Source organism: Danaus plexippus, chromosome 15, assembly GCF_018135715.1.
Source record: "Danaus plexippus chromosome 15, MEX_DaPlex, whole genome shotgun sequence".
In the NCBI taxonomy this organism is placed as follows: Eukaryota; Metazoa; Arthropoda; class Insecta; order Lepidoptera; family Nymphalidae; genus Danaus; species Danaus plexippus.
In genome coordinates this window covers 3,874,578-3,899,724 of record NC_083547.1, presented here as the reverse complement: position 1 = coordinate 3,899,724, position 25,147 = coordinate 3,874,578, and the positions used below count along the sequence as shown (strand labels likewise).

Below are 25,147 nucleotides of genomic sequence, written 5' to 3'. Positions count from 1 at the left end.
AGTGAGAGTATTAATTTGGTTTTTGATATAATCTCCTATAATTTGTTGATTCATTTTGCTATACAAATAGCCCCAGGCGGGGTATACTTGGTTACTTTATCGTGTTGGTTATGATGTTAGGAAACTATTTTTTTTTGTTCATGTTCAGGTTCACATTCTGTTTTTGGGGATGTATGTCCAAAATGATTTTCTATATTTTTATAATAATATTGGAAGTGAAACTCATATCCTGTTTTTTGAATTACTATATTAATTAATAAATTTCGGATTTCAAATTACTTAAAATTATTGCTAAGTTAAACTGTACAAAATTTTTATATGACATAAATTATGCATTACTTTTATTAAAATAAATCAATTCATGATAAGTATATACTATACTTAAACTTTTAGAACATTTTCCAGCTTTTGAGCGTTCTCGTTACATCAGTTATAATGATCTTTCATAATTATCTTTCATAATTAGTCTTTCAACAGATCACTAAACCTTATATTACATATAAGATATTTTATTCGCTATGATAATTTCTATTGAAAATCGCAAAAGTAGATATTTATTACTTTGCTTTAAAAATACATGCATTATCATGATTATAATTTTAATATTCAAATATTTAAGATTTAACTAAGACAATATGTATCAGTAAAACTCGCGTCAATGAAGTTAAATTTTTGAGAATTCTGCCACAATAATGACTATTGCATGATCTTAAAACATTCGCACCATTGTATTTTTACAAATTCGAATAACAATAAAACAAACAATGGTATATCATTTTGGACGTACTCCCCTTGCATACGATTGTCTTATTTGTTGCCTTAAATCATCCAAAAGAAGGCGTACAATCGCGTAATATATCAGACAGCACTGTGTTAAACTGTCTGTTAGGTATGTTATAAACTTAAGGTTAAATAATGTTTAAATTCAATACAATATATTTCATAGACCAGGCAAACATATATTGTTTCTTCTTATGGACTAAGTAGACGACCATTCATCAAAAGACGTCTAATGTTTTAAAAAAGGCTTTGTCTAGATTTGGTCTTAATTAAATTTGATTTTGTCAATTTAAAATTTAAAGTGGTCAGGAATTTGTTGAACTTGATATTGTGGAAAAAGTTTTCGACTAGATTCATGTTTATGTATGTTAGTGTCTTACCAAAAACTTTTTTGAAATTTGAATAGGCTTTGGGTTTTTCGCGTTATTTTAAAGAGAGATGTAAACGTTATGATTACAAGTTGCTAGAACGAACAAATTATTTACAATAATTTTGTTGCTACTTGATTTGTTTTATTGTTTTTAAAACAATTATGCAGTTGTTGTTTTTCCGTTTGTCCTACATCTTAGATTAAAAAAGGCAGCGAGACAGTATAATTGTGCTTTGATTTAAACTACCCAGCAAATATGAGTTCTTTGTGTAATTTATGTTTTTACGTGGTGTGAAGATTTTAAAACTGTAATTATATATGAAGGCTGTATTTCAAAACAAACAAGGATTGCTCGCAGGTTATTTAAACTGTCAGAAAATGGCATTTTTATTTATTAAGTATTAATGTTTATTGCAATAAAATTTTATATAAATTTAATTTAATATGATTATAAGAACAAAAATTGTTATTGCCTCTAAATCAAACTTTTTTAAGTATAGCTTGTATCCTACTAATTTTATTAATGTTAAAAATTGTGTGGATGTGTTTGTTGCTTTTTTACGTAAAGTAAACTGAGTAGATTTTGATGAAACCATAGAATGATTTAGTTTAGACAGCAGAATAACATAGACTAAATATTATCCCTTTACTCTGAGTTTTTTGTGAGGGAACACGTCATAGTCATTGTTGTAGTATTAAGTCACGTTACACGTAGTGGGACCTAGTAACAGGAACTTACTATGGCAATGAAATGTATTTCAATAATATTATTAAGCTTATAAATAAAACCATTAAAGCGAAAATGGCCTCGTAAAACATTTTTTTTTCACGCGGCCACCAAATGTAATAAATTGTCACGGTAGATCATGGAATATTTCTACCGTAAAAGTATCAACCTTTAATTACCATTTCGTTCATATATATATTTGTTAATGACACTGATAAATTTAAGGACCACCACGTTAGTTTGACCTAAATTGAATTTTATGAAAAATTGACTTGCCCTCTGTTAAAAACGCCCCTTTTTAAAAAATATGTTTTCAATTTTCTGATTAGAACAAAAGAGTTCAACGCTCAAACAGCGTCTACTTATACAGATAGAAAGACTTTTGACTTATTAAGTTTAAAAATTCAGACTCGTGACTTTGAACAAAAAAATATATATATCTGAACATTACAGGTACAAATTAATTATTTGTATGCCACTTGAAGTTTGCATCTCTAATCTAATTGTTATAAAATTTTACAAAAACAGAACCTGTGTAAACTCTTATCAAACTTTAAACTACTAAGAAAGAAATACTCGCACAAAATTTATAACTTATAAAATGACAACATGTCATACACTAAAATATGCAATTATGACAGCTGGATAATTCCTAGTACCTACTTATTTAACTAAATTTATTTACACTGGATTTATTTTGGGTTTCCTCGGGTAATTTAGATTTATCTGTACATTTAAATGTAAAGAGTGAATTAAAATAAACCATGTTATATATAGTCGTGGTGACCTAGAGGTCAAAGACAGAGTGTTCGAAACCTGGTAAGTACCAATATGATTTTTCGAGATATATATATATTTTCGAGATATATATAGTATTTAGACAGTACTAACAGGCGTTGAAGAAAAAAATCGTGAGAAAACCTGGAATCAAGTTCAAATTTTAATCCGCCTTGAGCAGGCGTGGTGACAAATGCCCTAACCTTCCACATGTGAGAAGAGGTCTTTGCTCAGCAGTGGGCTCCGCTAGGCTAATGATGATGACGATGTTATATAAATTATGTTTTCAAGGTGGTAGAGCCTAGTTGTGGTTAAGTTACTGCAGCTCGAATATAGGTTGGCATGACCGGCGATGTACCACCCTCTCACAGAAGATTGACGTAAAATAGCCTTAAATGGCTGCGGTTCGTCCGGCGAGTGCCCTTTCCCTTTCCCCACTCTTTCCTGTCCTATCACTTTTCCTACCCTTTCCTCGCCCTCTTCCCCAATCAAGGGTGTTAAGGCATCCGCAAAACTATGTTGCGGATGTCCATGAGCGACAGTAACTATTAAATCAGGTAAGCCAACTGCTCGTTTGCCCCCGTTAAGCATTAAAAAAAATAAACTTAGAAATAAATTGAATTTTCATTTTCATTTTTATTAGCGTATTATTAGTATTAACTTCGTAATTTAATGACATAAAAGGAAGTATCTAGTATATCTGTAATAGTATATAATTGTCATGTTTATGAAATATATAAAATTAATAGTATATGTTGTATATGGCGTCTTTTATTGCTTTATTTGACGTTCAGCTCACCGCGGGTTCCGTCGGTGATAACTTGAATTTGTGTTTTTAAAATCACATCGTTTATTTAATTTACAACCATATTAACAAACGTTTTATTGATATAAAAACATTAAAAATGTTTATTATATGTTTGTAATTATTAATTTACATATATACCTACGCTATGGGAAAACTAAAAGCTCATAATATATCAGGAAATTTTTAAATCTAATGCAGAGCATCTACTAAGCGTTTCTGTAGATGCGTTCTTAAGTAATGTCTTAATCAAGGAGGTTTGTTTAAGTTATAGAAGGTCAGGTTACGTTCAGTGGCTACCTGTGATTGATTGTAGTTGTTCCCAAGACGTTTGTACAAAGATTGAAATCGGAGAATAATGTATTTGACCTCAATATTTAGTTTTCGTAATAAAATAAAATAAAAATTATAAATAAATTTATACACAAAATCCAGATTTAAAAAGCAGAATTTAATTGTAAAAATAAAAAAAATCTCTTTAATTAGTTAAAATTACTTCTATTTTTCCCATTGAGCCACTGTGAGATCGCATATCACAAAACTTTTACTTAGTTTAGAATTAAATTCTTAACTGTAAAACGTTTATTCAATGCATTCACTTTAAACTAATTTCACTTAGTTATAAAGTTACGTGGTAGACATAATTGACATATTAATGGCGTTAATGGAAAGAACATTATTCAAAAGGTCCAGGTCGCGTGCGGTTGACACAAAGAACTTAATCCACGGGGACTATACAATGGGATTGGTCTAAAAAGCTAATATGTCAATAGGGGATTGCACAATGATGCTTCAGTCGAGTTAAAAGCACCCGATTTGATTCAATGCGTAATACAATCTTGGACATTTTTTGCAAAACAAACAAACCACCAACCTAGATATTTTTTGCCCAACAGATGTTGATATGTACGTCTCGGTGATCGATGCGTTATATATTAAAAATTCATTGAATAGTTCTTCTATTAAATACTTTCATTTCGTCAAAGTTTTGACTAAATATTATCTTTAACATTACTCAGCGCTTCGCAAACTATACTGCAATATCCTGTCAAAGGAACATCCGCAAAGGTGGTGGCAAATAAAGGCTTATTCGTCATATTTTTCATAATCAGTGCAGCAGATGCGAAAGGATTGCACATTGTCAAGGTGTTCATCTTAGCTTGTGCCATATTCGATATTAGATTCGGCATCTGTTTGCTTTTACTTTGACCTATAATTTTTTATATTTCTTTCTATGTACACTATACCAAATTGGGATGTCATCCAGATGGTCGTATTAAAATTGACATTACTTGTCCTTATACCACTTGTTTATTAGTCTCAATGCCTCTTTAAAAGCATTCTATGAATTGTAGATTTTTATGCACATAAGTAAGTAATTTAACTAATATCGACGGCAAGTGATATATTAGTGTAACATCAAATTGAATAAGTAGGTTTTTTTAATCATTTTCGATAAAGTCATTTAAAAAATCTAAGCAAATTTTTCTTATGGCAAAAAATAAGAGAATCTATATCTGGATAAAAAAATTATATATTATCATTTCATTAATATAGGTTAAAAATATTTACGCAAATCTATTGATAATGAAATAAATACACTAAAATCTATAGTTTTCATAAACAATTATTATGTCAAGAAGATATTTATCGAAGTGGTTGTTATTTTTCACTGTAGAAAGTTATTTTTTTATTTAGATTATAAAAAAAGGGTATTTTATAAAAAAACTAGAACCTAAATCAATTTGATACATTTTTAATGTTATCATTCTCCTTAATTCTGTGATGTGTAATAAAAAATAGTAATTTTAAAAACATAACTTGACATTCAATAGCAATTATTTATCATGTACATATAAAATAAATTTTATATCACGAAGAGTAGAATTTTCTTTGGAACTATTAAAGTCGTAAGCCACTATTTGTTTTAAACTGTTCATTGTAAATGTCATGGAATGTCTAGATGCCCGAAGTTTATTTCACCACTTATATGTAGGTTTTAGTGCAACCTGTACTCAATTTCAACACTGCGGGTATAGAAGAATGTTTTGTGGAAGCATTTATTAATGATCCAATTGTATCGAGATTTGTGGGGAAGATTTTTTTCCTTATATAACTGACTGGTATGGATGGCTGTTTTAAAAATTACCATACAAATATCAGTCCCATATATATTTAATAGTTTTGTTGCAACAAAATTTTGTTCTCCTAAATTCTTTATGTAAATCAGTGAATATGGGTTTAATATTATTTATTATTTTTAATAATTGACCGTGATCTAACTTCTGTATATCAAGAAGTTAAGGTACTCGATCAAACTGTGTCCGATCATAATTTTAATGCCTTTTACACGTCATACGATGGCATTTAGTAAGTCTTACAAAGGTCGTAATTATCTACAATGGTTCTTATTCTATTATAATGTAAGATGTCTCTATTTTGCGATTCTCTAAGGTGTGGGCTAGTTATTTGATGCCATTGTACCCGTGCGCTATTGTACTTTACAGTGCGTGTATCACTCCCACATTTTTATTATATTTTGCGAATTCACTTGCAGGAAGAGGCATGTCATGATGGATGGGGGTCTTGTGATCGGAGAGCGAGAATTTATTCGACTCTGGGGAAACATTAACTTTAAAACAATTTTCAGTGTAGTTTAGATAAAACTTGAAGATAATATACTACTTTAAATTATTACTTACATCGCTTACGAATACGTTGTTTTTAACCTGTACACTTACAAGTTTAATATCTTTATGCCTAAATCGTGTGAAATTATAGTATATTATAATAATTTTAATATAAACGTATATTTAATGTCTCCCTTGTTTAGAATTATTGAAAATGTTTTATATAGCTTTGTTTTAATGTTCTAGCTTAAAATATATATTTTTTAAATAGTAAAGTAGTTAACGATTGAACTAATTAATACGGAATGCAGAATATATCTACAATGCTATTTCAACTTAATAAAATATAAAAACAGGCTATTGTCACTGGTTTTTAATGACACTGTTTTCGTCATTCAAAGTCAGGTAGATCGAAAAAATCAATGGGACATAATAGTACATGAATTACTTGGAGGCGACACCGAGTCTATTAAATTCAAGTTAAGCGCCTACAAGAATGATTGAAAGCTTCTAAACAATCAAGAGCTTCTCAAAGGCTGGCCCATATTCCTCTTGTAATCTTTTTAAAGTGCAATATGACAATGCTGAGCCCATTGAAGAATACAAACTGAGTTTTAAATTAATATAACCATTTGAGAATTCAATGAAGTCAACACCGCCCAGGGCGCCAGAGTTTCATTTTTAATTTATTCTTCATTATTTTTCAACCTTATTATCAGTAAATAAAGTACAGTTTAGATTGGTATTTTTAGTAGGTATTGCTATTGGTTCTGGTTTTTGTCGTTATACAAACATAAACCCGTTGTTTCATTATTTTTGGGGGCTGTAATAAATTTCCCATTGCACAGTGTCAGTATTGTAATTTAAACACTTGATCTTGAGATAGATAAATTTAAAATAAAATAATAATCAATACCCAAATAAATGTGCATATATAATTTACAAAATTTTACATATTTTACTAAATTTTAAAATAATAACTTATATTTTAGTAACATAGCCTATTTTTTAATTCACCATATAAATATTACAGTACAATTTACATTAAAGATTATCCGTCTACATGATTTAACTTTTAAACACACCTAGAACGTGTAAATTAGCAAAATACATATATAATTTTATTGATTTCCAATGTGCACTGTGAAAATCTAAACTAAATTAAGTGTTAGTAAATAAACGTCACATCTATTATAACGGCGCTGGGAAGAGAAAAATGTAGTATATTCAATGAACATAAAAAAAATATATTATTACCATGTAATAGTTATTTTTACATATAATATAGGTTCTAGAAGCTGACGTTATTTACAATGAGTTTGAAAATAAAAGGAAAAACAGAAAATATAAGAAATACTAATGAAAGAAATTTTATATTTAGTAATGACAGTTTAAAAATTTAATGTTCAATAATGATATATTTGACTCTAACAATATACTCTGATGTATATATTTGACTTAAGGTGTGTACAATTTATTGAATAGTTTTCTATTATATCTATATAGATTATATGTATGGGTTATAGTTATGTAGTATAGAATAAATACTTGTAGGTCAAGAAATTGTACGGCACGTGTATAAAGTTTCGAGCTACTCAATCAAATACAAAAAAATATCCAGGTACCGATCCAAAAAAATGGAATAGGGGTGGGAGTATTCCCTATTCATTTTTTTGGTCAGGTGGGCCATATAAAGGCCCGCGGGATCCCAATGCGTTCATTCACGAGAACGTTGAGCCCAAACGAACTACAATATGATTCAAACCAAGAACTATACTGGCTTTTACAATAACGAGATCCCAAAATTCGTTCCAATCGCTCCCATGGTGGACCAAGAAATGGATTGCACAGTGCGAAAATATAATTACAAAAATAATTCCGGACAAGCAGCATCTATTGCGAGGCGCAATGCAAGAGAGAGGAATCGCGTAAAACAAGTTAATGATGGTTTTAACGCTTTAAGAAAAAGATTACCCGCTGCCGTTGTGAATGCATTGTCTGGAGGCGCTCGTCGGGGATCCGGCAAGAAATTGAGCAAAGTCGATACATTACGAATGGTGGTTGAGTACATTAGATATTTGGAGAATTTAATCGACGAAAGTGATGCTTCATTGGGTGTTACCAAAGAACCTATGGATACATCTGGAATTGATGAGGGAATTTTTGGAAGAACATCACCGTACTCTGACTCTGTGCCATCGCCTGCTAACTCTGAATGTTCATCGGGGGTGTCTTCAAGCTATTCAAATGATCATTACCAAATTAACACTCACAACAATTACTATAGTGAAGTAAACGCAGTAAATGATAGTGAATTATTAGATGCGATCACTTGGTGGCAGCAAAAGTAAAGTTTCGTATGTTTTTGTGTTTTTCTAGTCACTAGCAAATTGTTATTTTTCTTTTTTGGTATTTCATTGAATTCGAAATACTTTGTAAATATGTAAATATAATGGTATACAAATATGGCTGTGCTATTAATATATTTTTGTAGTATACATAAGTATAATAATATAAATAAAATTGATATCAAAACTCCTTTCTTTTTCTATCTCCCAAATAAAAAAATATCTATCATTATGATAAGTGTTTAAGGAATTTAATATTAACAAACTTTTATTTTTGTATGTTTGAAATGAATTAAAGAGAAAGGTATCTATAGTATAAGTTACAGCGATAGCTTTGGTTTAAAGGTATGTTTACATTTATACAACTTGTATTTTCAATACAGATGTGTCCTAATTAGTCCGTGTACCTCACACTTGATTTGAATTGTAATTAAAACATTTTATTGGTGCCGGAAGTTTTTAATGACTCTAACGTTACTCGGCTTTATATTATATACATTGGACTTTGTCAAATTGTATACATTTAATTATCATAGTATAGAAAATGTTGGTAATGACTGGTGTGTATTCTGGTTTCAATATAATATTTTGAACATAAATTACTGTAATGTTTTTGGTTAAACACCTTGTTTATATATATATCAGCTTATATTCGGGATTTCGTCTGCCTACTTTTATATAATCACAGCGTTTTTGTATGTACAAGGAAACAGACACGAATAGAAACGTACTTACCAGAGAATAAATATCTCAATTTCTGTAATAGAATAGAAATAAATGTTTGTCAAACAAAACTAAGTACATGTAATTAAAATGTAAGAAGTGTTATAGGGACGACTTAGTCATTTTAATTGTACAGATTTTATAAAGATCATACTTTTTAAAACATATTTTTAAATTTGTATATATATTTTATTTTCAATAAGTAAGAGTATTTCAAATTTACATTTTCCGTAAATGGCTACAATAAAAAAAAATGTATGCATTATTTTTATTGATAATAATATGAGGTCCTATAATTCGTTTTGTTATAGTCTTCCGTAGCTCCATATATTACAATTATTAACTATCTGCATAAAAACAACAAGTAAAAGAAATGTTTAACACTCGTTAATGAAAATAAAGTATTACAAAGGCTGTTCATTCGCATATCGAACACGATAACTCAAAACAGATATAAAGTTTTTAACCTTTATTAGCGGCTTGATTGCAGATATGAATCTTTTGTCTACATAGATACCGTTGAAATTGGAAACAGTTGATTAAGATGTTACTGTGAGGACATTGTTATACAAGATAAACGGCGGTTGGTGTAGATAAGAAGCCAAATGCGTATATATGTGCGACAAAGATAATGCCACAAAGGTTTTATAGTCAGATATCTCCAATACATTATCTGTACTGTGGTTTTGTCTATATATTTCAGTGTTCTGTCACCTTCATTAATTTTCTTGTTAAATAAATATGTATCTATATAGTATATGTATGTTTGTATTAAACAAGCATATAGTGTCATATTTATAACGATTATTTTAAATTAAGTTTTTTTTAATTATTTGTTATTTTAGCTGCTATTCACACATAGCTTTAACCGTCTTTCTATGACACGTCAAAGACACATACTTAAAAACATATTCAGGGAAAAGGTATAAAATCCTTGCAGGATGCTCTATTTCTGACAACTTTGGTTGTGCGTGATGTCTGACTGATTAAGAAAGTTATGGAATAATAGAAGCAAAGTTATTTATAAGAAACTAAAACATATCTCATTAATTACTAGTTTTATATTACAGTCTCTAAATATTTAAACTAGGACGAATTTTGACTATTGATTCTTTATGTTGAAATCTTAAAAAAAAATTACAAATTCAAACTATCATTATTTTATAAAAAAACACATCTCTTTTCTATAGTAAATATATTCTATATAATATTTGTCATGGAGCGGTTTACTAATTGCGTGTTACCTGCAGACCTTTAAAGATTACTTAAATGTTTGTTTCCTACTTCCATACTTCCCGTAATAAAGAAACGATACGTGGATCCCGGAATCTATTAAAATGTAGTGCCTTTTGTTATATGTTACAACTAATCTTCTTATGTATCGCACGTGGCCTTGGTTAAGTCGTGATTTTGGTGAAATTTACACGATCAGCCTATAGTTAAAAGTTTTTTGACAATCACGTTTTGCAGTGAGATTGAAAAATAACATTTAAAATTTTTATTAATTTAGAAGTTTTATCAGAAATGAAATATTTTTTTTATAATATAAACCATACCACATAACTTATTTTTTGTTCGTATTGTTTTCAATTTTATGCCAATCTCTAAAGTAAAAGGTTTCACGTCGTTGTTAGCGCTAAATTATTTTCCCTTCAAGATGATAGGTAGTTATCAGCTCTTACAATAGAATCAACCATTTGTAAATTTTTTATTATCAAATACATTTACTGTCCATTTTTCTATAAACAAAGAAAGCGGCTATTTTGATTATTGTTATTATAATTAATAATTCCACAATTAACTTTACCTTGAACTAAAAATTTGTAAAGTAAAATTTATTTATTATAATTTAATGTGGATCTGCCACCTGTAATAAAGAAGACTGCTTAAAAACTATCATCTCCGTATGTATTTAATAAAGTTGCCTCACTTTGACATTGTACCAAGTTTGATTCAATATCATTTTGTACGAATTATTTGCGATGATTGACGAGATAAAAACAGAAACATGTAAGCAGTTTCAATTTCAAATTGATATGTCGACGGTAGTTGCGCATAAATTACAGGACATACGGACAGACATTAAGACGGGACCCGTCGTATGCAAATGCTTTATAGCCGTTCTTCGGGTAAGATTTAATGTAACAGGATAAAGAAAAGACGTAATTCACTTGGCTATGATAATTGAATGTCAGTTATTAGGGCTAATGCATGTTTCACATTTATTTTGAACTAATTATGATATAAGTGCATCAAATGTGATTAAATATTTATGTTTAAGATTTTTGTTATACATAATATTTCATATAGATATGATTCCCATGGCATAATTAATGTCGGATATCAACATCCTACGCCGGCGGGACCGTGTGATTTAAAAAGTATAGTGACTGTTTTACCAACTGGTTACTACATACATACACATACAGTCAATATTTAGTTCATATAAAAGATAAATATACATAAAACTTTTTATCTTTCTCCGAATTATTATGAATGAAGTTATGATTAAAATGATTACACTGCGAGAAGTGAAAGAGAAATTCAATTATAATGTATAATTAGATGTTAACATGGCCACTTGACCGCAAATTTATAAAGTATCAAATTTCAAAGATTATGAATGGCTTTTCTTTACTCTATATATTTGAAATGTACATTATAATTTTGTTATTTAATCCTCGCCAGTTTCTTATTTTGACAAAAATTAATATAAATGAATGTTTCCGAAACCTCATGCAAATAAAAAATTTAATATCAAAGATTAATATTATTGTAAGACACTGATGTAAAGGTAACATAGTTTTATGGCTGTTCATTCAAAGTTGTAACCGTGATATAACTTAGTGTTCTGGAAATAAATATTTAACGTTGCGATTTTGTATAACAATAATATTTCTGTGATAAAAAAAATTTAAATCATCCCCCAGTGCTCGTGAAATCGGAAGATCTTTGTGACGTGCAATTTGAGATACATTTCCGCACGAATGATGCGAAATAGTTAGCACTTATCGATGTTTGCTACATTTTTTTTACTTCCTTACTTGCGGTTGGATTCGTATTTTTTATTTGTGTTTGTAGAGCCCTCAAAATTTCTAATGAATGTTTGAAATGTTGAAATTATATTCGATAACTTGGTAGCCATCTTTGCTTTTAATGACATAAAAAGTTTTAGTACTTTTTGTGTTATGCGGTTTTATGAGTTTGCTGATCGTTTAATAATGTCGGCTTTCTTTTGACATAATATTTAAACACATTTTGTTGTAAATTATCTATAATTGAGTAAACATATAATAGCTTTAAACTTAGTCATTAAACTCCTGTAATTAAATTACATAGAACAAAGACTGGTTTTTCCTTTATCGACATCTTTATGAATGTATATAATAGATAGAAGAATAATTTTTTTATATGATATGAAGAGCTAGATATTACTTATGAGAACCTCAGAAGACCGTGCTACTATTAACTCGACATTAGAAAGAGGCATCAAATAGCTTCTGATGTGATAGAAAAGATAAAAAATGTAAAGCTCTAAGGAGACAGTTGATCGTGACATTAAAGTCGGCGTGAGGCCACAAAGCAGATTATAGGTTAAGAAGGGTTAATGCGCTAGGATTCAATTAGATGGAATAAGCTTAAATCTTATTTAAATACCTATCCGGTGTTATGACAGCAATCAAATTATCAGGGGATATAGCTTCCGTGGTATTACGGTGACAAAGATTATTATTGAATATTTCAATTTAAGCATAAGGTTTTTTTTCATTAATTATAAACTAATATGGACCAGTAAAAGTGCAAGGAATAAAAGACAAATGCCGACTTATGAAAACAAATATTTATTTAACTTTCTATAATGTGATTGTAGAATGCTTATATTATGACTTAGAAAAGCTATTTAAATTGAAATCCAGATAAAGTTGTCTTTAACTGAGCAAATAACTGTACATAATCGAAATACGGTAGTGTAAGGTACATTAAAAGTCAAGTACACAGATAGTATTATCAATGTGGTAGCGCGTGTCTGCAGGCCTTATGCGGGTAACTTGATGTAAGAACAATGAAAAATAAGCTTTATAAAAGAGCCATAGAATTCTTTTTTTTTTATAAATCATTATTACTGGCATACTCAAAACTTGTCTAGCGATGTGTGAGGATATGTGTTTGTTTTCATATAATATTTAAAATTAATTTGGTGAAGTTGAATTTTTTTTTTGTTTATTTCTGACAAATCTCTTGAAATTTAGATTATTTTTATTACGGAGAGAATTATAGCGCTATAAAAATACATATGTAATTATGCTTAAAAAAAAATTTAGGATTATAGTAAAATTGCATTTAGCTGGTGAGGTAAAACGTGACAATGCAAAACGTGAGGAAACATTAAAAATGATTTCCCACGGAATGCGAAAGCCTTCCGAGTCAGGTGCTCTACTTACCGAAAGGGTTCGTAAATATTTTTTTTGAGCCATTATTCCTTCTGATCGACAATCGCTCTCGAGTGTCAGTTTTTTTGACATATAAAACTAATACCGTCCCATCCTCTTCCGCTTGTTTTTATTAAGTCACTTAGTTGATTTAACTTTATAGTAGTCTTTTTTAAATGTGTGCAATATTTTTTACTTTTTTGTTGAGAAACATTATTATTATATACCTAAATTCAAAGAAATGTTAATCAATGCTTATTTAATTTATAATTATTATGTATTTGTGTCTCACCATCATGACTGTTTATATTTAAATCTTTTAGCAGTAATTTTGTCTTACAGTTCAAATCTCGTGTTTACAGTCAGGAATTTGGAAAATATATTACGATCACAATATATAAATGTTCGTATCTGATTTTAATTAGTGTATTGTATAAATATAACACACTCGGAATTTCCGGATATTAGAAAATATTTGAACATACCTAGTTTTTAGTAACTACTTTCGATTTGTTGAAATAAGTATCTTCCCACATCGAAATCTCAACAAGAAGTAGAAATATTTTCTTACAAATCATAATTATTGTTGCAGCAACATCTCAAAAGTTATTGACCAAGACTCATATTCTGGGGTTAAAACAATCAAATCTCTCACTAATTCAAATTTCTGGTTATATTACAAGACCATATTGAAAAAAAAAATGATAAATAGATAAGACTGTCACAATTAAGTGTTGTAAAAAGTGGTCCTTGTATTAAGAAGGCACCTCTTGACTTTTTAGACAAATCGCTTCTATTTTTGTCAACCCTTAAAGATGACGGTGGCTATTCAAAAGTATAAAGATGTAACAATAAGCGGTCGGGTTACAACATTTTATGATATAGTTTAGAGCTGATGAACAAAAAACTATAGCAATTCTAGAAAAATAAAAGTTTCACTTCGATACTAAAATAGGTATTCTTATCTTAATAATACACATACTTGTGTTGTTAACCCATGTTTTATTTGCTCGAGTTTTTTTTAATAAAATTTGAAAATTGTGAGAATGGTCATTCCGATTGACATTTTTTATAGACGTTTAGGGACCAGTGCGATGAATGGAGCTCAGTTTATTGCATTTAGTATTGTTCATATCTACATATATTTTATGGGAACGAATCAGGTTTTTAGCGGCGTATAAAATACAAGATTTACATCGGCCCCTTTGTGTTCTATACGGGTGATCCTATTTGACAACTGCTAACATTTACAGCCATAAAATATTTTGACTACTCTTTTAGTGGCCTTAAGTCAGCTTATATTCCTTTTTTGACTCTCAAAATTTAAGACGTTTTAATAAAAATAAAACGAAAACATTGTGGTGTTGCATGACCAGCAAATTTGATTTATGTAACTTATGTTTTGATTTATAACTTTTAAATGTTGAATAATTAAGAAAGGGTTAATTCTGTTCCCCCTCTGATATAGTGAGAATGTTATAATTATAACGTCTTTGCACCCCTTATTTTAATGATCGGTTGTCTTAAGTTATTAAAATCACGTCATTACAAACTATTAGCATATTTCATATTGTTTTATATTTTATATTCAGTAAAACCTCTAATTAAGTTAAAAGTATGATTAGTGGGCGCTTTAAGTAAAATTAATTTCATATAGCCTCAGGACTTTTCATAACAATAATTTTTGAATATAATCAAATTGTTATTGTATGATTCTATACTGTACAAATGACAAATAAAGATAGAATCGGCTGTCAGAAGTTATATTTATTTTCTTTTGAAATTGAAAGAATCCGTGCGAATTCTGTATCGAGATGTTTGCGGGTTATTCGCATTATGCGCAGGCGCATTTGTATCGGACAAAGGACGCAACCCTTTGGCGACACAATGCGCGTCACTAATCTAGATCAGTGCACTATTGTTGCATTGTGTCTCGTCTATAGATTGCCCCCTCCACACCGTTACTAGTCAGTTATCTCACTCGTTGTCGATTTATAAGAAATTACAGCACCGCAGGAGTCAGGTAGCTATCCCACGCGGACAATGCATAAACATTGCTCTTAAAATTTTGCCAAACAGGAAATGAATTCTATCATCTCTTCCTTGGAGGATAATATGTAGTTTTAAACAATTTCCGCATTTGTTCATGTCATTCGAAGAGCTTTCAACGATTAATTTCGTATTATTATTATTGAGAAAGATCTGCAATATTTTTCTGTATAAAACATCAACATTTATTATACATCCTCGGGCTTGGTCACCCTAATGAGGCTTTCGGAATGACGATAATTATATTTGCCTTTATAAATGCAGTGCTTTCAATCTTAATTGAATTAAAATTGTTCGTTATGACATATACATATGAAGTTGACCCAAATTTCGGTTATCTTCTTTATTGCTAACAATCACTATAAAACGTTCCGTTATAATTACGATATTGTATTTTGTTACTGTTGTGTATATTTCACGTGTATAAAATAAATTTAATTCGATTAAATACACAGACTATATAAGTGACGCGCCACAAGTACGGTAGTAAAAAAAATTGTATTCAACAAGAAGAAAAGTATACACCGATTTTATCACCAGTACAATTTAACACTTCAAAGATGAATGGACATGAAAAAGTATGTCTTGTATTGTCCCCGATGTTTGTTTCTCTTATCTTGTTTTATCAAAGAAAAAACTATCTCGAAAGTAGAGTTGTGAACGATGAAGAAGCTCACGGTTTGATATTAATTTGTATAATAAAGGGTTTAAGCCATACAATATTAAGTTTTTGACATTTGTTATTTTTATATTCAGTAGTCGCTTATATCATTCATAAAACGTTAATTTAATAAATCGTTATATTTTTTTAAACCTGAGTTTTAAAATCTTTGTATAATTTATATTTAAAAAAAAATATATAATAAAATAACTAACATAAATGTAGTAGAATGTAAGTCAGTTTACAGTCTCATAATCCTATAAAATTGTGCAACTAAATTGCACTTGTTTTTTCGAATAGTGTCTAAGGGTCTACAGGGTAATAGGGTCTACGGGTTGAGACGCGATTCTTATCGAACGATGTAAGACAAATTGCTTCCACGATGTCAACAGTCTACAGATTTATTGATTGCCTAGAGTTGTTAATTAGATATAGATTTTTAATTGATAAGATCTAAGGTTTATAAAGGTTTGTAAGTTATAATTTTGTGGCAAAAAAGAAACTACACAATTTTATTTTCAAGAGACGTTTTTTTCTTATACTCTTTTGACCTATGTATTACAGATTTACGCTTACGGCTGTATTTCTTTTGCTTCAGCTTTGTTACGCTTGGCAGCAAATTTATTTCTTATTTGCGCGTTGAGACCCGCTTCCTGGGCGGTTAGTAGTGCCTTCAGGCTGCGGTGACTTGCGGACCGGACTTAAATTTTTCAATTTTTAATACGAATTATGAAAACTCCTTTGATTTTACTAAAATATTTTTGTTGTTGAGACGTATCCAAACCTTAAGTCCATATTAATAATACGCTTAAAAACATCATATTACTTTCGTTTTAAAAGCACCTTAAAATATATTTTTTATACAATTTTATATTGTTATTAGATTTAAAATATATTATGACATACCTAATGTAATATATTTAAGGTAAGTCATGATAGATTTTATTACAATTTTACTTTTGGTCTGTGTGTATCGCAGAAGGTACATACTGCAATGTAAGAAGCAATTGGTAATTCACAGGTTGCTGTGAAATTTCATTAGATTGTTTGCTCCTTAAGCCTTATATGATTATTTCCACTTATTTTAAACTTTGTAATATTGTTAATCATCCATAACCTTATATTGCGATTTACCTTTACACTTTATATTATTATATTGAATGTCTGTGTAAGAGTATATAATGATCATATGTTCGTAAACACAAACCGAGTGTCGAGTTGATAGAAAATATTAACAAGATATATGTTGTGATACGGTACATTACTTAATACGAATTTCTAATGTAATGAGATGCAAATCTTACGGTATACTAACTAGTGGCCACGAATTAGGACGGACCATAAATCACATAAAAGATATCGGGATAGTGAACTTTTCTCATAAAATATTCCGAAAAATAACAGAATATCGACTAAACAGTGGCCCGGATAGCCGGGAGAAACGTTTAAATTTTTATTATTACCTAAATGGGCTAATATCTTAAAAATTCTACCTAAATTTACTCTCCTTGGAAGGGCACTTAACACATTTATTTAACTTATAATTTTGATATATATCCAATACATTATATAAGTTCTGTTTTATATAATAATACTATTATTGTACTTTAATTCGCACAAAGAATACACATGGTTATAGAATTGCTCCGGATACGATTGAGTGCAGTGATTTATTGGCTATAACCGCAGTAGAATGGTTCCCACGAAGCATATTACAATCTTATCTACGCACAACCAATTAATAACAAGCAATACTTTATTTAGAATAATTAAATTTATTGATTATTTCGTGTTAATGTTATGTTAATGTATGTCGATTAAATAGTTTGTTAATGTTTTGGACGGTCTTATCAAATAACCCTTATTGAGGTCCGGGTTTTTTGAGGCAAATGCTAATTAATAATATATATTTTATATTATTATTCTCTGTAGATAATCATAAATTATAACTATAATCAAGGGTGGTCTTCAAAAATTGTAGGAACCATTAATTAGAAAGATCCGATGGATTTTTTGCATAGCGCATCCTCTACAGAACGTCCTACGGCTATATTTGATAAAGATGTCGAGACTCTTATCAAAAGGTAAGTTCTCTCAGGAATCGGCGCCAATGAGATTAAGATATCTAAACGTGTTAATTAAAAAAATAACTTTTCTTTCTTACCTTATCTTCCACTTAAGCTGAAGGCAATCCCTATGGTTTATCGCGATTTTTACACTTCGGAATCATTAAAAAAATTTTTTAATAGTTAACAAAAGCCACAATTAAGATTAAGATTTCATTTGACTTTAATAAATGCAAAACTTTAATTGTAATTGAAAATTTTTGAGACCATTATTGGTAGTAATAACCAGATAATTGATTTGTCATTAATTAATTCAATTACTTAATAACTACTTTTAGAATCAACCGTATAACTTTTTTTGTATGAATTTGAGTATACGCAAAATAATAGCAGTTCTAAAATCAATGTGTTATTTAAGATATCGGTTTTTGTAGTATCATTAGAAACACATTATCTCAATAATAGATAAAGGTCGCCAAAAGAAATTAATACTAAACAACAGAAAAGCATTAGAATATTGACCGCAAAGATAAAATGTTTGCACAAAAACGGACTCGGTGTCCAATGATAAGAGAAGGCTTTTTAATGAAATACATAGTTTGTTATCTAGCGTTAAATTTGTGAAATAATTATTGTTATTCAGTTAGTTTGAATTGTGTTATTATTAATAAGTTGTCATAATTTATTGGCATTATTATTTACACCTTCAAATGAATTGTAAACGTATTAAATTGAGTTTCAGCTTCCAAATATTATTCACGTTTTAATACTATCATTGAAATGCCACATATATATAGGTTGGAGAGATTTATGGGGTCCTTCACAAAACTTTTATTGGGCTGAGCTCGTTAACACCAATGTAAACGTCTTGCAGTATAATATTTAGACTGCGGTCACTTATTTACCTTACCTGTTTCTTTGTTATGTAAATTTTAAAACTTAATAGGCTTATATGAGAATAAAGATATCAACTTGGATTAACTTATTAAAATTTCTTATGTGATTTCAAATTTCCATTTGAGGATGTTCTTAATGTATCTATAAATTTTGACATTTAATTTTTTTTTTCGTTATTTTAATTCTAATATGTATAAGACGGGCAATAACGTTGAAATATATATTTTTATTAAAATTAGGAATTCGAATCGATAAAAAATTGCTATATAGTTGTAACAATATTAGTTTCTTCAAAGTTTGATATGACCTGATATGAGATTATGTTTTTTACAGGTACGTAGATATATCCAATTTTGTACACTCCATTTCTTTATATATATGCGCTATTTCTATTGCATGTTAACTACATACATTTAATTTTATATATTTTTTCAGTATATTAGAGAGACAACTTAAAATTTTGTGTTTATATTCCAGAGGAATTATTTCGTTTCATATTGTATAAATACATCTGAATAATTGTATTTTGCACCTGGTGAAGCGTGCGCCGGCATTTAGCCAGAAAACGTTTGAAGGGTTGCACAAATAGAAAGGGTGTAGAGTTTTTGCGCAATCTGAATCAAAGATTTTACGCAGCTTTCGCTTTAATATGGCACAGGACAGCAAGATGTCCCCGTATGGTCTCGTTTATATTGTTGCAACTTTTAGCGATTCAAACTATTATCATATCATTTGATTAAATTTTATTCTATGAATTATTGGTAGCCCATAGAATTTATTTCAGCAGTCATAACGTGTAGCTATTTTTAAAACTTATTCTTAAATTACCAGAACTCTGAGTGATTTAAACATTAAAGTGTTTTATACAACAAAATGTATTAAATATAAGATATAATTTTTTTAACATTCGATAAATTGTCGGTAAACGTGTATTCAATATAATCATAAGCATTTTAATCGTCGTGCTACTTTTGCTGGTTCCGCATATATCAATACAAAAACTGACCGTAAAAGGTGTCTACACACTGTACGTACAGTTAAAGAGAAAAGTCCTTACAAGCTCTCCTATCTCAAAAATAAGGAATTAAGTTTTTTTTATACATAAATATATTAAATGTTTGTTGTAGTCTCTTATTACTTTTAAAAAATAACTTTTTTTCTGATAAATTATAATCAAATTTATTTACAAAAAAAAAAATAGTTTTAGAAATGATTTTTTTTTAAATTAAGTGACCAAGGTTATATTATATATACAATTTGGACACCGTTCTGTGCTCGCTAGTACTTTAACAATTGAACGGCTTGTGCCGCGCCACCTGAAAAGACACCTTGCTACCAATCCTTTGACATCTGCTTGACAAGTCAATGCATCTTAGATACTTGTAGAAAAAAAGTTTGTTTTTGTCAATTATTTCATTCATAATTACAGATTGTTACATACTTCATTAGAAATATTTAATTAAATGGAACGAAAACACAGTGGTATGTTTTTATTTGATATAATTAAATTTATCTCCGAAGATACCATTACGTAAAAAATTATCCGTACTTTTGTAATTTATTCAAAAGATTTATTATTATAGATATAACAAAATACTTTTTATATATCTTATTAAAATTTCTCTACTAATATTCACCTAGTTGAAAGAAGTCATAATGGGGAATTTAACGCCTCATGAATTGGTATCGTTGGTGGTAAGATTGCAAGATAAGATTCAGCCACTGTGTAATTTCTTACACCAGTACTTTGTAAATCTAAGAATCAATTTCAAACAACAATAAAATCTAAATGTAAGAGCGACATATTTTGTAAACACATATTTTGAAATGCAAACAATTTGTCTAGTGAAGCCAGAGTTTTGATTTTATCTTTTTGTGAGATTATATTTTGAGTATGAATGTATTCATTTGTTAGATGTGCCAAGATAAATAACCACAATTATACAGGTAAAAAAAAAATTATCCTTATGCTTATCTTTGGATAATCTTTTCGATTATTAGAGAAATATTATCAGGTAAAAAATTAATTTAATTGAATTACACTATAGGACAGGAAAATTCGTTAAAAAGTTATTACAGCAATGAAAGCAATATACTATTTAATATACCATTACTGTCACATGCTATCTATTTGTGTTACCGTTGCTCATGATGCGTGTGAACGTAAAAATTTGTCTGTACGTTATTATAAACTAACGTCGGATAAATAAAATTGAACCATAATACTAAGTTATTAAGGTATATAATTGTTTGATACCTCAAATAAATGTTAACCCTTTGGGAATACAATGTATTTTTGATCTAGATCATGGTATTGTCAAAATAACAATACCAAAGAAATATCTTATTCTTTGTCGGTTCACAAGAATCGTATTGATTGAATCGGTTCTACATTTGAAATAACGATAAGTTGTATTCTATAGTTTTTCTTTATATTCGAATGTTTTTATATCAAACGAAATACGATGAAGAGAAGAATTTTGTAATTATTAAAATTTTACTATACATTAAAGTTAAGATATTTTATAATTGCAGTAGTAGATATTGCAAGATGTTTAAACTTATACAAACTACTATATTTAAAACTATGTAGTTTTTTATAATAGCCCATTTACAAGTTTTTGCCTGAAATAATCACTTACAGCCTACAGTCCTACTCATCGTAATAAAAGCAGAATTGTTTTTTATCTCGTACCCAGTCTAAACGAAGGTGCGTACATAGATACATAGTATATTTTGAAATAGAATCCTATCAAAATATAAATTATATTTTTACATACCACATTATAGATTAAAGAGAGCAATATTTAGACTATGATAAATACCATATTACCATTTGTTGCTTCCGTCTCTCATATCGACTTATTCTAAATCGTAACAGTATTTGCCGCGGGCAAGCGGCGTCGAATCCTTTGAGTGTAGCCATACATCACCGCTCCTAAGTAGACAGTATATCAACCGTATGCCAAGTAATTAGCCCTCTAGCGACAGAGTTCAGGGATTTATTGTTGGGCGTTAATGCAGCCGACAGCCATGCCTTTGTTCCCCAATTCAATTCCAGTGCTTTAAATTAACGTTTTGCTCCCCATTTGGGATAGGGTGGATAAGATTCTATGCGTCGTGGCATATTAGTAAGGATTTTTAAAGAAGATTTATCTGATCGCTGATTACTGTTCCCTGGTCTCAGCTCTGTATGAAGCTCAAATTGAAGTATGATTTAGTCTTAAAAGTTTAGCTCCAGAAAAGTTTTAGTACCTGTTTCTTTGATAAAACAAATTTTACATCATGTATTTAAATGCATAATAACATTATGCTAGTAAAAATAAAATATAAATATTTTTTTTTATTATATGATACCAAACTTTTTATTACATTTGTGAATTGCTTTGTTAAAATTAAGTAAAGCGGTTGTTGAACTTTAAATTCTAATATGACAAAAGAGGATGGTCAAAAATTATGTTTTCACTAACGATTTCTCACTCTAAAATATGCACTATCTGTATGATAAATTTTGTGACAAAAGAGGTTTGATGTCACAAAAAGACCGGTAATCAGTAGCTACCGCAATCCGTCAATTAATTTACTTTTGAGATATGAAAGGCGACAAAGGGACGGCCGACGAGAAAATGCTACTACTATTTTGCTATACCTATTAGATGTAGAAAAATCGATTCTAATACTGATACATAAGGCTCAATTTGTATCGGTGTGCATAGTAAATATGCACTGCTACTGTAGGCGACAGTCAGTGATAAGGTGGAGTGGAGGAACGTCGTTAAACATCATTAGTGAGATAAACTTCCTAAAAGCCTCACTGAAACAGAGAAAGGCAAGATATGTTCTTGATTAATGTCAAGGAATAATTCGATAAACATCGAAGTATCGACAGATTTCTAGGTTTTGATTTAATCGATTATTATTGGACGAAGGTATAAATGATTATAGCTGTTAAATCGGGAATTGTTTCTCACAGTATCCAGTAGAATTATGTCGTGTAACTAAAAACATCGTAGCAATTTTTACAGCAAATATGTGATACTGACGTATATATAAATGGAAGATTTCAATTAAACTAACAAATTAATACAAGTGCAAATATAACTGGTGTGTAAATAAATGAGGGACAAAAAATTGCGAACACTTAAAATACTGTATAAAATTATATTTTTAAAGTAATAAATTGATAGATCAGTTTTCAAGGAATCGCCCAATTGTTAGTGAATATTCTAATGAATTACTAAATTTTTGCATCAGATACAGCATTGTTTATATTATCGCATAAATAGTTTTAAAAAATAATATTTAAGATACCATAAAATTTTTCCTCAATAGATTAAATAAGGCCGTTGAATATTTTTCCGATGGCAAAATTGTCATACCCTTTTGTCATAAATCATTGTAATTTAGCGACTAGAAAACATCGCAGAGAATCTAAAAAAATATACCTCACACGAAACCAATCATCTAGCCATTATTATATGACAATTCATAAGGGTTTTAATTTATTATCTATGTGGGTGGATATACTGGTATTATTTTTTTGATTTTTCTAATAAATTACTGTAATTTCATCTTATTTTTATTAAGTCATAGCCGTTTTATGATTTTGGGGTCGCATAATATTAAAATGCCATAAATATTATACTGTTACATAGTCATTGCAATATACTCATCAATCGTCTTAATAATAAAGTAGTAAATGATTTATATTACCTAAGGATTATCTATATGTACATGTAATATATATACATATATAACTGCATACACTACGTCCTATTTAATATTTTTTTAACTATAATTCTAACTGTTGAACATAATTTTTTAAATTATGAAAAAATTAGTAGGCAATGCTCAGTTTCCCTTTTCGGATCTCTTTTATTCACTCTAATTTTTTAAAAAGAAAAGTGAAAAATATTACAAATAAGTCATACTATTTCCAGTCCTCAACATATATCTTCTCATCAAAATGAAAAGAAAGACAAAGTTTTATATTTCAAAACAAACACTTTTATACATTGCTATTAGTTTGTGGTTGTAAAATATTGTTTTGATAAAAAATGACAGTGTTTGATAATAAGCGTGGGTTGGATAACAAAAGACCTATTGGTTAGCACAATGCGGGCTTCTGATTCGGGTTCAAAATTAACTTTTCTAGCTATTGTCTGTTTTTTTAGATATCACACTTCCTGGATATTTGTTTGAACAAATTGACAGTAATAACTCCCTTCGTTATCGATACATTTACATTAATTATGTTTATTTACAAAAGCGATGTTAAAGTTTTGAATTTTTTTCATTATAAACGTTTTGTTCAGCGTTTGCTTCTCTATAATTAAATTGATTTCATACTGAAAGATACACAAAAATATTTTGTTCATACATATGATTTTTATATCATTAATTTTGACACGGCTTGGTCTTGATGTTACCTATTATTAAAGCCAAAAATAAGGTTTTATATATTACAACCGATCTGTTTTTTTAATACATTCTTGTTCTGAATATTAAATGCGTTAAAACATTAAAGCTTTCATAAACAGAATTTGCTTTGTCTAATACAACATCAAATAAACACTTTAGTTTAATAAGTGTTATTTGGAAGCAATATTTTGATGTAACTATTTGTCCAAAACATGTACACAGACTGTCCAAGCAACATTATCGGGTGCTAAACTTATAATCATATGTAATTTAGTGTGAACTTATCGCTTTGTGCTATCAATAATATAATTCATCTCGTTAGCAGTAAGGTAATAAAATGTCAATACAAGTGGCTATAATCGTTGCTCTAGAAAATGTCAAACAGTATGAGTAACTTGAGGCGTTTTAAAGTATTAGGCCCAGTTAATGTTGAAACGGGACGTTAATCTCCTTAGTATATAAT

General features: G+C 29.2%; 2 protein-coding genes and 1 long non-coding RNA gene across 5 annotated transcripts in view; 2 read left to right on the top strand and 1 right to left on the bottom strand.

The window, feature by feature from the left end:
- The window catches only part of LOC116766570 (protein yellow), a 127,006-nt gene that overhangs the window by 28,099 nt on the left and 73,760 nt on the right, over nt 1-25,147 (bottom strand). The window lies entirely within an intron of this gene.
- LOC133319210 (uncharacterized) overlaps nt 1-25,147 on the top strand; it is an 85,614-nt gene that overhangs the window by 30,723 nt on the left and 29,744 nt on the right. For 2 of the 3 annotated variants that reach the window (XR_009752896.1, XR_009752893.1), the window contains one exon: nt 6,017-6,128. The exons of the other annotated variant lie outside the window; for it this stretch is intronic. This is a non-coding gene — a long non-coding RNA (uncharacterized LOC133319210). Of the gene's footprint in view, nt 1-6,016; nt 6,129-25,147 lie in introns of those variants that run through there. 3 annotated transcript variants of the gene reach the window in all.
- On the top strand, nt 7,600-8,608 carry LOC116766597 (achaete-scute complex protein T3-like). Its single transcript, XM_032656510.2, has one exon. The coding sequence runs from the start codon at nt 7,844-7,846 to the stop codon at nt 8,438-8,440; it is 597 nt and encodes a 198-aa protein (XP_032512401.2). The 5' UTR covers nt 7,600-7,843; the 3' UTR covers nt 8,441-8,608.

Excerpts from the sequence above, each read along its gene's own strand:
- LOC116766597 (XM_032656510.2), top strand. The coding sequence starts at position 7,844 with ATGATTCAAACCAAGAACTATACTGGCTTTTACAATAACGAGATCCCA.